Source organism: Megalobrama amblycephala, linkage group LG3 (genome assembly GCF_018812025.1).
Source record: "Megalobrama amblycephala isolate DHTTF-2021 linkage group LG3, ASM1881202v1, whole genome shotgun sequence".
NCBI lineage: Eukaryota > Metazoa > Chordata > Actinopteri > Cypriniformes > Xenocyprididae > Megalobrama > Megalobrama amblycephala.
Window position 1 is genome coordinate 36,720,284 of NC_063046.1, and position 14,464 is coordinate 36,734,747.

At 37.5% G+C, this 14,464-nt stretch overlaps 1 protein-coding gene across 1 annotated transcript in view; it reads left to right on the forward strand.

The window, feature by feature from the left end:
- arhgef40 (Rho guanine nucleotide exchange factor (GEF) 40) overlaps nt 1-7,003 on the forward strand; it is a 57,719-nt gene extending 50,716 nt beyond the window's left edge. The window contains exons 24-27 of the mRNA XM_048185332.1: nt 447-557; nt 3,380-3,489; nt 3,572-3,634; nt 4,622-7,003. Coding sequence (XP_048041289.1) covers nt 447-557; nt 3,380-3,489; nt 3,572-3,598 — 248 coding nt within the window. The 3' untranslated portion in view covers nt 3,599-3,634; nt 4,622-7,003. The remainder of the gene's footprint in view (nt 1-446; nt 558-3,379; nt 3,490-3,571; nt 3,635-4,621) is intronic.
- Nucleotides 7,004-14,464: the final 7,461 nt, after the last annotated feature.

The window sequence follows — 14,464 nt, forward strand, 5'->3', positions numbered from 1 at the left end:
CTGTTTTGTTCATTAACCATCATGTTTAATGGTGTTTTCTATACTTTGGACTCTCAAAATGTATTTGTGTACTGAAGTCACACAGAAATCATTTATTGTAAAAAATGCCACATCCATTTTCAAGCACATATTTGACAAAAAGACATCTGTTCAGTTTTACGGATGTAGTGTTGAGCATGAAGATCATCAGCATTGTTGTTTGTTTGTGGTTATTGTTATATTCTAAACCAGTGTGAGCTTAAGGAGAACTGACTTCATAAATCCACTAAAAATCCCCAGAACACCAGCTGATTCAAAGACATTACTTTAGAAATGATGAAGAACATTTGAAGTGTGATTTGATTGTGCAGATATAATTAGGGCCACTGTAATTGAATGAAGCGTGTGTGTGTGTGTGTGTGTGTGTGTGTGTGTGTGTGTGTGTGTGTGTGTGTGTGTGTGTGTAGAGTTGTGTCTGAAGGAGTCTCTGTGCATGGGAGTTTCCAGTAAGCTTCTACTAGATGTGACGGGAGCTCAAGTTTCAGAACTGGACTCCAGCTTCAACCTGAATGACAGAGGTACAAACACGCACACATATAAATGTGAACATTGCGTAGACTTGTATACAGCTAGTCATAAATGCTATAACCCAACTTTCTGTAAAAAAAAAAAAAAAAAAAGTACTTTTACTTTATTTATTTTATTTGTATACCTTTGAAGACATTCCCAAAAGGAGGTTTTGTCAAGATTAGCTACAAATGTGTCCCCAAAATATAGTTAAGTAGGCACACACACACAATTTCCTTTACTACGTGCAATACTCCTGGTTTTCCACCAGATGTCGCTTTATGTCTCGTCGCTTTAAAACATTAGCCCCCAGTTTCACAGACTGAAATGTTTGAGCTGTTTTAACTGAAAGCAGCTCGCACTGACATATCTTAAAATATGTCAGTGCCATTGTTTGTTTCAAGATGCACACCAGTAATGTTTTTTTTTTTTTTTCTAGGGTATGTTTATAAAAATTACTCAAATGCCCTAATTGAACTAAGGCCTAATCCTGTCTTATACTAAGCTCTGTCTGTGAAACCAGACCTAGTATTTTTAAAACTATGCTTAAAATGTGGCTTAAGACAAATCAATTATGTGATCACTGATCTGAACTTTTTATGTGATATGCGATTTTTTTTTTCTTTCTTTCTTTTTTGTAATGTAGTGCTGTATATTTAAATAGCATCATCCTGCCCAAGGACCACAGATTTTAATTAGCTTCTACAGCTAACTCTGGTACAACAACTGTGTTGTGCATGCATGGTCCCTGTTAAATAAATGAAATAAGCTAAATTAAACTAAACTAAAAACTGAAGTGTTGAATGGTGAATATATATATATATATACACACACTGCTCAAAAAAATTAAAGGAACACTTTTTAATCAGAGAATAGCATCAAGTCAGTTAATCTCCTGGGATATTGATCTGGTCAGTTTAGTAGCCGAGGGGGTTGTTAATCAGTTTCAGTTTCTTTGGTGTTAATGAAATTAACAACAGGTGAACTAGATGGGCAGCAATGAGACGACCCCCAAAACAGGAATGGTTTTACAGGTGGAGGCCACTGACATTTGTTTCCCTACTCATCTTTTCTGACTGTTTTTCACTAGTTTTGCATTTGGCTAGGGTCAGTGTCACTACTGGTAGCATGAGGCGATACCTGGACCCTACAGAGGTTGCACAGGCAATCCAACTCACATCAATATGTGCCATTGCTAGAAGGTTTGCTGTGTCTCCCAGCACAGTCTCAAGAGCATGGAGGAGATTCCAGAAGACAGGCAGTTACTCTAGGAGAACTGGACAGGGAGAAGGTCCTTAGAACCGTAGAAGGTCCTTAACCCATCAGCAGGACCGATATCAGCTCCTCTGTGCAAGGAGGAACAGGATGAGCACTGCCAGAGCACTACAAAATGACCTCCAGCAGGCCAGTGGTGTGAATGTCTCTGACCAAACAATCAGACTGTCAACTTTATGAGGGTGGCCTGAGGGCCCAATGTCCTCTAGTGGGTCCTGTGTTCATTGCCCGGCACCGTGGAGCTCGATTTGCATTTGCCATTAAACACCAGAATTGGCAGGTCCTCCACTGGCACCCTGTGCTTTTCAGATGAGAGCAGGTTCCCCTGAGCCGTGGAGAACGTTATGCTGCCTGTAACATCATTCAGCATGACCGGTTTGGTGGTGGGTCAGTGATGATCTGGGGAGGCATATCCATGGTGGGACACACAGATCTCTACAGGCTAGACAATGGCACTCTGACTGCCTTTAGGTATCAGGATGAAATCCTCTGACCCATTGTCAGATCCTACACTGGTGCAGTGGGTCCTGGGTTCCTCCTGGTGCACGACATTGCCCAGCCTCATGTGGCGAGAGTATGCACGCAGTTCCTGGAGGATGAAGGAATTCATACCATTGAATGGCCCCCACGCTTGCCTGACCCAAATCCAATAGAACACCTCTGGGACATTATGTTTTGGTCCATCCAACGCTGCCAGGTTGCACCTCAGACTGTCCAAGAGCTCAGTGATGCCCTGGTCCAGATCTAGGAGAAAATACCCCAGGACACCATCCGTCGTCTCATTAGGAGCATGTCCCGATGTTGTCAGGCATGCATACAAGCATGTGGGGGCCATACAAACTACTGAGTACCATTTTGAGTTGCTGCAATGAAATGTCAGCAAAATGAACTAGCCTGCTGCATCATTTTTTCACTTTGATTTTCGGGGTGTCTTTGAATTCAGTCCTCTGTAGGTTGATCATTTTCATTTCCATTAAACCATGTGGCATCCTTTCGTTCCTAGCACATTACCCAGTCCATATCAGTATAGATATCCAGCATGATATTTTTCCCCATTGAGATCTGATGTGTTTTCAAAGTGTTCCTTTAATTTTTAATTTTTTTAAGCAGTATTTATATATATATATATATATATATATATATATATATATATATACATAGAATTTTCATTACTGTAACATGGTGTTTGTTTTCATAATTCTTAGTGATGATTCTTGCTGTACTCTTATTACTGTAATTCTGTAAAAAAAAAAATAGTGTTACAGTAAAATAATATTTTTTTTATTCAAATCAGCAAAAAAAGGAAAGGCAGTACAATAAATATTGCTATGATGTTTAATATTTGCATTTGTAATGTCAATGAGAATTATTATTTATTTATTTGGTTTTTTTTGCCGTTATGGTAATGAAAATTGTGTGTGAGAGAGAGTTTTATTACCACTATAATATAAATGGTCCTAAACATAAGATCTTTTTTTCTGAATTTAATTATGAAATCAGAGCCACCCTAGACAATTTCTGAGAACATTTTAATGCTTTTTCTCATTATCCCTGTCAGTTCAGAGCAGTTGTTCAGATTCGTCTTCTGTGGGCAGCATGAAAGAGGGTGACTCGCCCGCCTCTTCAAGAGATTCAAAGAGAAACAGTGAGCAAACAGGGCACACTCAGGTGAGTCACACACACACACACACACACACACATGCATGGTATAATGATGATGATGATGAAGATATGCGTTTGTGTTTTATAGAGCTCCTCACCCTCCACCTCTGTGTGAATCATATCAGCTCACAATGCAAGTCTTAAAACTAATGTAAGTGTTTTAAATGTATTATTATTTTTCTGCTAAATTTGTTTTGCACATTATACGTTGCTTGTTTATGTATTTATTCAGAATACATAGATACTTTAAAATATTTATCAATGGAAAAAGATGATTTTTAGAAGCAGAGTGTGCAGTTGCAGCATTTACCAACAGGGGTCATGCAACAAAACGTTAATATACAATTAAATGCACATTTAACCCTATAAAGCCTACTGTACCATATTTGATATGCAAAAATCTAAGGCCTTTAAAGGATGAACATGATCAGCTTTGCTGAAAACTATATCTACTACATACCATATACCAATCAGATTGATCATTTATACTTTTTTTTAGCATGTAAAAGGCCTTTTAGTATAATTGTAAAAACGCCCACTTTCAGGTCATGGCTCATTTTTCATTTTCCTGTGTAATCTTTAATGATTTTTATAAAGTAAATGTAAGAATAACTTGTTTATTGTTAGTAATATTTCATAATGAACACTTACTGGACTGAAGCAGCTTAGGTTTACTTTTAACTTTTTTTACAAAATCATGTTCAAATGTAAATTTAAAGGCTTTTGAGAAACATTTATTTGTTCATCATTGCATTACATGTTGTAAAACTACAGAGCATTGATCATAAAACTTAGAATTTTAATAACATCTTACTAAGATATATTATTGGGAGATATAAAGTGACAAATGATATTTATATGCATTAATTATGTTATACTATTATATAACACTGATTTACATTACAAGCTATCAGAATTTCATTTTACTTTTTGGCCATATAAATATCAGCATCTGCACCAAACTACATATTTTTGCTCAGTTTGGGCCTCTGAATAAAATTGAGGTGTTTTTTTTTCCTTCAGAGTATGAGCTCCATATTCCCACTATATCATACTATAAGAGCCATAAAAGCCTGATGTATCAGTTATGATACACACATATGTGTGCGTAATAGCATCATTTTTGTCTTCTCCCCAGACATAATGGGTGCTGTTTCTTTCATCAACACATATTTAGAACTGGGACAACTGGACACAAACTGGGTCAAGAGACGCACACGGCCATGTGAATACAGTATTACAGAAGACTGGAGGTCATGTGTCAGCAGCCGTCTCGCTTCTTATCATTTCACTTACTCTTTTTAATTGACTTTCAGTCTCAGGTCCATGACACACATTACAGTAGCAACGGAAAAAGATGATATTCAGGTCAACATGAAATCAAATTGTACATTCCTAATACACTTTACTGGTGTGCACAATTCATTGGTGTACATTATACCAAAGGAAAATGTTTATCCATTCTGACTGAAAATAATATAAAGATTAGGACAAAAATATTGGGGAACATGGAAATGTTCTGAAAGGTGAACTTGACATTTCATGTTGACTTTAAGGTGAATATCTGTGTGAAATTAATTACACAAGATTTATATTCACCAACATCACATGGAGCTTCATACGGCTACAGAAGTCACATGGAGCTTCATACGTCATTGTAAATGTTTTGTTTTGTCCTCATTGATGCAAATGTGGATCAAATCCAAACCAAACACATGCATTTTGCAAAATTTTGCCAAACGCAAACTCTCAAAATAAGTAGCAAAGATTCTGTCAATGCAGCAAGTGGCTCTGAAATCTGAGTTAAACGCTTTAACAGATTTGTATATCAAACTTAGACTGTTGGCTGAGAAAACATCTGGTATTTCAGCCCATCTCCATCTCAGAGCATTGAAGAAAAAGGGAACGTGTTCTTCTCCGTTCTCTGAGTTTAGTTAAGCACCAGCTGTCTTTTATTGCCATGGCCGATCCGAGAGCCAAATACAGACCTGCATTTCAAAAGAGAGCTGCTATGGATGATGTGTTTTATGCTTTATGAGTTATGTAATTATTTAACTCCGCCCTCAGCTTTTCCATTAGCAAGATTCTGCACAGTCTTAAGCAGTATTAGATGCTGGAACGCTAATCTACTCAAAGGTTCAACTGCGTAAAAAACTGACTTCAGCTCTGACTCGAGCAACTGTAATCCACTTTTGAATTTATGAGGTCTGACTCTGGAAAATCATCCTTTATAAGCTCTGTTTGTATTTCGAGTCATCTGTCCTCTTGCATATTTTAGATGGTGGAAACTGTTAGCTTCTGAACATTTCTTTTACTGATAAAACAGCCAAAGTTTTTGTTTGGCTTGTGCTAAAGAGTTTTTATTTCAAGTTGTTTATTGAGCTTGATGTGCCGACACACCTATAGGAAAGCAAAATTCCAAAAAGGATCTTTTAAAATTAATATTTCGGGCTAAGATGAATTGACGGCATTTGTGGCATAATGTTTGATTACAAAAGATATATATATTTTGACTCAAGAATCAAAATTCTGGTGAGGCTCTTACAAGTGAATGGGGCCAATATTTAAAAGCAAGTACTTAAATTAATGCTTCTATCAAAACGTGTATTATTTGAGTTGTAAAGTTGTTTGAATCAATTTTAAGTTGTCATTGCAACAAAATATGTAAAATTTGATGTAACTTTTGCTGCGTTTCCATGTCGTAATTACTGTAGTCTCAAGATGACAACACATGATGTTCTATACAGACCTGTTCACATCCTCGGACTGGTTCTTTGTCTGGTTCACATCCTCGGACTAGCGTTTCTATGGCAACGCTATCAACACCTAAATAAATCTGCAGCGGTCAGGTGGTAAAATCAGTAAAATCTCTCAAAATTCCCATCTTACCAGCTCTATTACAAGCTCTATGAGCCTGTGAACGCTTTTTACTAGTTAAAATCTTGCAATTACAAAATGGCATGAACGCGCCTTTTAAACAAAAGATTGTTTTTACGATTTTGTTTTTACACTAAAATCATGTTAACATACATATTGTTTATCATTTGTCTACAATATTGAAACCACAAGCATTTTAGCATTTACAAATTGCCCCATTCACTTCCAAGATGTGAAATAAATATAAATAAAACTATATTTGCTGATAATATAATATTAAATAAGAGGCTACTTCAGTATACTTAAAGAGTTTACACTGTAATGCTTAAATACATTTTCACAATATTAAAAATTGCACTTTGTAATAATGTCAAATTAAAATGTTTTACTTTAAAGTACATTTTAAATCATTGGCCTGGTTTCATAGACGGCTCAGATTAAGTCAGGATTAGGCCTTAGTTAAATTTATGACATTTAAGTAGCTTTTATAAACATGCCATTGAAACATTACTGTTGTTCATCTTGAGACAAAATAATGGTACTGACATATTTTAAGATATGTCAGTGCAAGTTGTTTTCAGTTAAAACAGCTCAAAATGCATTTTAGTCTGGGCTAGGTTAGGATACTAAAGCACATGTAAAGTACTTAATTATAATTTTAACTGTATGGTGTTATTCAGTGTTGCATTTAAAATTAATATATTTTAAATGTTATGCAAGTTCATCACATGTAATTACAAATATATTTAAACACGTGACATACAAGTTTCAATTGAAATTACATCAAGTATATTTTAATTTACCATAAATGCTTGCCAGTACATTCCGCAGTGCATTTTAACCATATTTCAGTCAACAGAATTCTGAAATTACAAATAATGTGTTTAATCCTACTTAAAAGGGTCAAAAGGCACTCTTTAACACATTTTTAATTAATTACGATTAACATGCAGTCTGAAAACATTACATTCATTATTACATTCGTTATATTCACACAAGTTTATTCTTTTAAAATATATTTTTCCATAATAAGTACTCTTTTTAAAAGTATGCTGAAGTGTACTTCATTTTCACAAGGCTGTCCAAGAGAGTCAAGTTGACATTTTGTGGTAATCAACATTTTGCCACAAATGCTGTCAATTAAGCCTAACTTGAATATTACTTTAATAATAGCCAAAAGATGAAATGGAGAAGAATTTAAGACTGAGTCTCAAGTCTCCTGATTATCCTCCTGAGGAAAAAAAAAAAGCTTCAGAAGACATCTCAATAACGTCTCAGACTGTGCTCAGATTAGCCGAGACACAAAAGTCTGCAGTCAAAGAACCAAAGGAATTTGAGGAGAATCATCTTAGGCAATGTTGACTCTGAAATAAAACAAATCTAAGAACTTCGGAAGAACAACGTCCGAGCAATAAAAATGCGCTATGCTAGTAAAAATGGAAAATTGCATAATTTCTTTGACAGTTTAGGCAGTTCAGAAGACAAATCCCATTTCTGAGAAAGACAGATTGCTTGGAGAAGAGTGAAGGACTGAAATGCAACATACCCCAAACCTGTGCAACTGTGGGAGGAATGTACTGTATCTACAGCACTAAACCCACATTCAGGCCAAAAATACTCTCCGCAGCGGGGCGTGTGTGCGATCCAACTCTCCCAAAACCATAAATACCTTGGCGTGATTCATAGTTTTGATTGTAAACAGGAGTGTGTGCCAGAGAAACAAGCTGTCTTTATAAGCCTCTCATGAACTCATCATGTATTAATGTTTACATTTTTGAATGCTTTAAATTGCATGCTCCTTTTTGACTTTGTAACTGTTCAATTGTCTTTGTGGGATTATTAAATGAACAGAACCAAGTTGTTCCCTTAATTTTTCCCCCGCAGCCATTTTAGAGCCTGATGACATTTAGTGCATATGAGAGCATTATGCAGGATACGCACTTGACAACATTACTGACACGCTGAAAATGGCAGCCACTCAGTGACCAGCAGAAGGGATCACATTTTTGAAAGGGGGAAAAAAAGAAATGAAAAGAGCGTGCAGAGAGAGAGAGAGGCCAAAGACAGTAGATGGTATGATGGGAAATGAAGGAGGGACAGACGGAGAGGCACAGAGAGGGGAGAGAAGGAGAACAAGAGCAAAAGAATGAGGCAGACGAGTGAGTGGGGGGCGCAGCAGACGCAGCGAGTGTGAGAAAGGTATGGCTGAGGGCAGAGAAGTTTTTGTCTTGATAGAAATGTGAAGAGAGCGAGAGAATGGGTTTAAATGGGGGGGGGGAGAAAGTGAGAGAGGGAGAGGGAGGGGGGAAGAGGCAGCGAGACTAGGGCGAACAAAGAGAACGTGGAGAGAATGAGTTGGGTGAAACATCAAAGGGATTTTTCGGCCGTGTTACCGGGACAACAGACATTTGCATGCGATTAGCTTTTTACATCATATTAAGGAGGGATGGGGCGAGTGAGGGGAAGCACACATCATAAAGAGAGAGAGAGAGCAATGCCGGTCACTCACACTGACTTATGTGCTGACAAGCAGCCATTTGTCTTGAAGATCATGCATACGGCGAGGATGATTTTACAACACATTATGAAGTAGATGTACTATCTGAAAACATGCCTTCATTGCAATTAACAGCAATAATAGGGTCATTTGTCATGGAGCAGTGGGAAATGATCATGACCCTAAAAGAGCTGTTTTGATCAGAGAATCCTGCATTTTTTTTTTTTTTTTTTTTTTTTTTAAAGCAAATAACAATTTAAAGCACCTTTAAAGCAAATAACGATTTTACATTTAGGAGTATTTGGGGTTGGCAAGAGTGTTTTTTTTTTTTTTTTTTTTTTTTTTTTTTTTTTTAAAGCTTGTTTCTGCCACAAAATTTAAAAATAAAAAGGGTAATTGAAACATTTTATCTCACAATTCTGGAAAAAAAAATCAGAAAAACAATATGTATTCTCAGAATCGCAAGAAATTAATTTGCATTTCTAAGTCAAAAAGTCAGAATTGTGAGATATAAACACAGAATTCCAAGAAAAAAATTCAGAATTGTGAGATGTAAACTTGCAATTTCAAGTTTATAACTCAATTCTAAGTAGATAATAGTTCTCATAATTATCTTTTTTTTATTCTGTGGTGGCAAAAAACTCCCCTACTTATGCTCACCAAGGCTGCATTTATTTATTTTTTAAAAAATACAGTAATATTGTGAAATATTATTACAACTCACTATAACTGTTTTCAGTTTATATATATTTTACAATTTGAGATACTAAGTTATAATTATGAGGTAACAAGTTGCTATGTCATAATTGAGAAAAATTTTAAATAATGGCAAATAGTTGAAATTATGAAATAAAGTTAAAATTATGACACTGTCATAATGAAAAAAAAAGGTCAAAATTATGATATAAAAAGTTATAATTATAATCATGACATAAATGGTTGGAATTCTGAAATAAAAAGTCAGTGTCATTGTCACGATATCTGGTCTGCTGCTTAGTCACATCTGCACTACAGTTCCCATCATGCTCCTTGATCCACACCTGCACTCAGTCAGCCTTGAACCAGACCTGACATCATTCACCTCATTAACTCACCCTACTTAAGCATACACCTCGGATACCTTCTTTGTCTGGTCCTGCTTAAAGTTAAGACTGGTCCGAAAACTGAAAAATGCTGCCTTCGGTGGATGTTTTCCAAGGTAAGAAGGCATCAAGGCACGTCCGAATCCGAAGTTAGCTTCACTTCCTGTCTCATGAGATACCTTCATCTGATCAATTTTTGAAGGCAGCATAGCTGTATCCTTCGCTGCCTTTAGTATCCCACAATCCTGTGCTTTCCATTCTGTGACAGTTCAGCTAAAAAATAAAGATGGCATCTGAAAGTTTTGGTTGGTGGTCAGTTTGTGTGTAAATGTATGTTTTTGACCATTGTTTTCCACATTTGATGTCATTTCTAGCAAGAAATTACTATTATAATAATTAAATATTTGCTTAGTTATCACCATAGTTTGGACTATTTTGCTGTAGATCATTAAACCGTTACTCTGCCTCAGAAGTCTGTCGGAAATGTCGGAACTTTTGTGAGGTGCCTTCGTGCACAAACGCTGCCTGCGAAGTCATTTGGCAGCGAGGCAACAAGTCAGCTGCCTAAGTTTTCGGATGCAGCCACTGTATTTTCCAGCGTTCCCTTCTCCTTCGTATATCCATTGTGACTGCTGAGTTCCTGTCTCCAGCGTTTTCCTCCAGTGTTCCCCCTTGTCTCCCTGTGTTTGGCATTACCTAGATACTTACCTACAAGAAGACAAGAAGCCCTTTTTTAAAAATCTAGGCACATTGTATGAAGCGCATGCCGCAGGTGCACTTAGGTGCATGCGTCATGGGTGTGTTTTGGGCGTAACATGCAATAAACCAATCAGAGTCTCATCTCCCATTCCCTTTAAAAGCCAGGTGTGTTTGCACCATGGCGGATTGCTATTTACATGGCTGAATAATGACCAACATCATTTTTGCAAATAGGTCATTCATTCATTCATACATGCATTGACTATCCATTATGACATGTAGTCATTTTTACCTTAATGTACACAATAATAATCTTTTACATAATAATCCTTTTATTTTTAATATTTGGCATGTTTGTGTGCTGCTGCGCATCCCTGTGTGTGTAACAAGCAGAGTGTATGCGTGTTGTGCACCTGCCTATAGGTGCATATTACTAAAGTGCCCTTTAAATAACAAAAAATACTGTGGCATTGAATTTAGACCAGGTTTTTGTTGGTCAATGGCGCAGTCGTTTTCAGTTGCCTCAAAATAGCAGATAAGTCCCTCGTCTTGACCACGGAGGCCAATTGGATCTCAAGGAGGCCATCCCAGAGCAGCCCACTTTCGCAGATATGGCCACAGAGGCTGTCCCAGAGCTGCCCGCTCTCCCTGCCATGGAGGTCGTCCTTGAGATGTCCATCCCTCAACTGCCAGTACCGGCCTGGCTTCCTGTGAAGCTGGCCCCTTCCGGGCTCCCTGAGCTACCAGCACCACCCTGGTTCCCTGAGTTTCCAGTGCTGCCCTGAAGACATCCCAGCCTGCTGTTACTGTCTTGATTACCTTCCCAGTACCAGCCACGTATTCAATGCGACCACTCTCCCTCCCCAGTGGTACTTCTTTTGGCTAGTGGACACACATTCCGGGAGGGGGGAGTACTGTCACAATCTCCAGTCTGCTGCTGAATTCTGAAATAAAAAGTCAGTGTCATTGTCACGATATCTGGTCTGCTGCTTAGTCACATCTGCACTACAGTTCCCATCATGCTCCTTGATCCACACCTGCACTCAGTCAGCCTTGAACCACACCTGACACCATTCACTTCATTAACTCACCCTACTTAAGCACACACCTCAGATACCTGCTTTGTCTGGTCTCGTTTAGAGATAGACTACATTCTCCAGTGTTCCTGTCTCCTTCGTATCTCCAGTGTTCCTGTCTCCTTCGTATCTCCAGTGTTACTCCTGAGTTACTGTCTCCAGCATTTTCCTCCAGTGTTACCCTGTGTCTCCCTGCGTTTGGTATTATCTGGATACTTACCTACACCTTATGTGTAAGCATTCCCGGTTCCCCATCTCCACATCTACGATCTCTCCAGCACCTGCAAAGACCGCAAACACAAGTTACCTCTCCATCTATACTCTGAACTGCAATAAACTTGATTTACCAAAATGTTTTCCAACCAATGCACCTATATAGGTCATTTGTCACCTCCCTGGAATATGACCCATTGGAGCGTTTACTAAAGTTGCACCCCTATCCACAACAGGACACTCATTTTAATTCATGAAATACGACCCATTGGCGCATTTGCTAAAGTTGCACCCCTATCCACAACAGGACACTTTCATTTTAATTCATTGTTCCCATTTATCTGCATCATATTTTGGGTTTCGCGTAGCTCAGTTGGCAGAGCATTACAATATTATGTGATCATACGATCGTGGGTTCGATCCCGGGGAACGCATGTGCTCATAAAGTGTATATGCACTATAAATCACTAACGGTAGGTTTAGGGGTGGGTGTAGTTAATAAAAAAATGTGTTTTTCTAAATGGAAATGGGAGAAATGGTGTAAAAAGTCCACACATTGCATTTAAATGAACATGCACTTTGATTGATAATGATAGTAATGCGTCATTTCATGATGACAGACGTAACACGACACTGTCATTGTTTTTACTCTACCTAAAGGCGCATGACTTTAAAACGTAAATATAGGTCGTAATAAGGTGCTTGAAAAGTGACCTATAGGGTGTTTTTTTTTTTTTTTTTGAGGACAGTCTGTGATTTACTTATCTGCATTACTTCATTTTGCTCATCACTGCAATAAAACAGAAATGTTTTTGAACTCTGTCCATCCGTAACAGTCATAATAATGAGATAAAAATCAAAATGATGAAAAATTCAAAATTATGAGATAAAAGGTCGGAATTATGAAATAAAAAGACAAAGTTATGATACTGTCATAATAGTGAGATTAGCTGGCCTTAACTACTATGTACTTAAATTTAAATTAATCATTTGATACAATGCAATTTTTGTGTACATACAAGTTTTTACATTGTACTTATGTTTAAAAAAATACCTGCACGTAATAATGTTTATAATTACACTGTTGACCCATCCCTTACACCTTAACCCAACCTTAAACCTACCCATACCACTAAACCTGTCCCTAACCTTACATTTTACTTATTTTTTGATGTAAGTACATAGTAGTTAAGGCCACCTAATATAAAGTGGGACAAATCAAAATTATGATTTTTTTTTTTTATTGAGATAATATCCATAATTATGACATAAAAGGTTGAAATTATGAAGTAAAAAGTAAGTTATGACACTCATAATGAGATAATATCTACCTTTGTAGTTATTATTGAATGTTATACTTTATATGCTACAATAGTCTCAATATTTACTTTTTTCAGTTAAAAACTGAAATTGAATTTTTGACTTTTGGATATAAGCCTACAGTCAGTGATTAAATAAATCAGTTTTTTTACTCCACAGTCCAGCAGATCGACCCAAAGACACTTGCAGATTTTGGGCTTTTTTAATGGTTACATATACATTCATGAGAGCAGCAGACATGCACCTGCCAACCTCCCCCCGTCTGGCTCTCTGTTTCTCTCTGGCCTGTAATGCCTCACTGCCCTCAGTACTGCGGCTGCATTGTGCTGCCAGGCGTCGTCATGGCCGTCGCCACGGTGCTATTGTCATGGCGATATTACAGTATCAATACCCTGACACTGCGACAAAGAGACAGCAGCCAATGCCACATCACTCCACCCCTTTAACCCCTCTACTCTCATTCTCTCTCTCTCCATCCTCACCCAATCGATCCCTCCATCTCTGACTAAATATGTACGTATTGATTCTCCATCGGTCCCCTGCTTTCTTCTTCCATCCCTCTTTCTTTCTTTCCTTCTCTCTAAAATCTATCAGATTTCATCTCCCCCCCTCAGACCACCCCTATGTGTCTCTCTTTTCCTCTTCATCTGTCATTTCATTGCCCTTCTTTCACTCCTTCCTGTTCTCCATGCCATTTCTTTCCCCCCCACCTCTGCATGTGTTTTTCTTCCTTTCTTTTTTTTTCTTTTTTTTTTGTCTCCGTCTCACTCACTCTCTGCATATTAATTGGTGCATTTGAGCTGCGGCGTACAAGACAATCAAAGCGATGGGGGCGGGTGATGATATGACTGTATCAGACACTATACACAATACACAAACACACACAGACACAGATACACTCGCATGAGCTGACAGTCGGAGGTGTTTGTGAGTTAATATCGAGACCCCTCTCCAAAATCATCCTTACCATATAAACTCCACAAAACACGGCCTCTGATCCAGACGAAAACACCTGCATGCATCCAATAGCAGAAATGATACTGAATCTCACATACAAAGGTTTTAATCTGAGTATAGGCCTAAACCAAAAATAAAAGTAGACGGTTATTTGTTTTAGCACAGGTTAAAAGAGGGTAAATAGCAAACATTTACATTTGAGATATATATATATATATATATATATATATATATATATATATATGAGACAGAGAACAGAG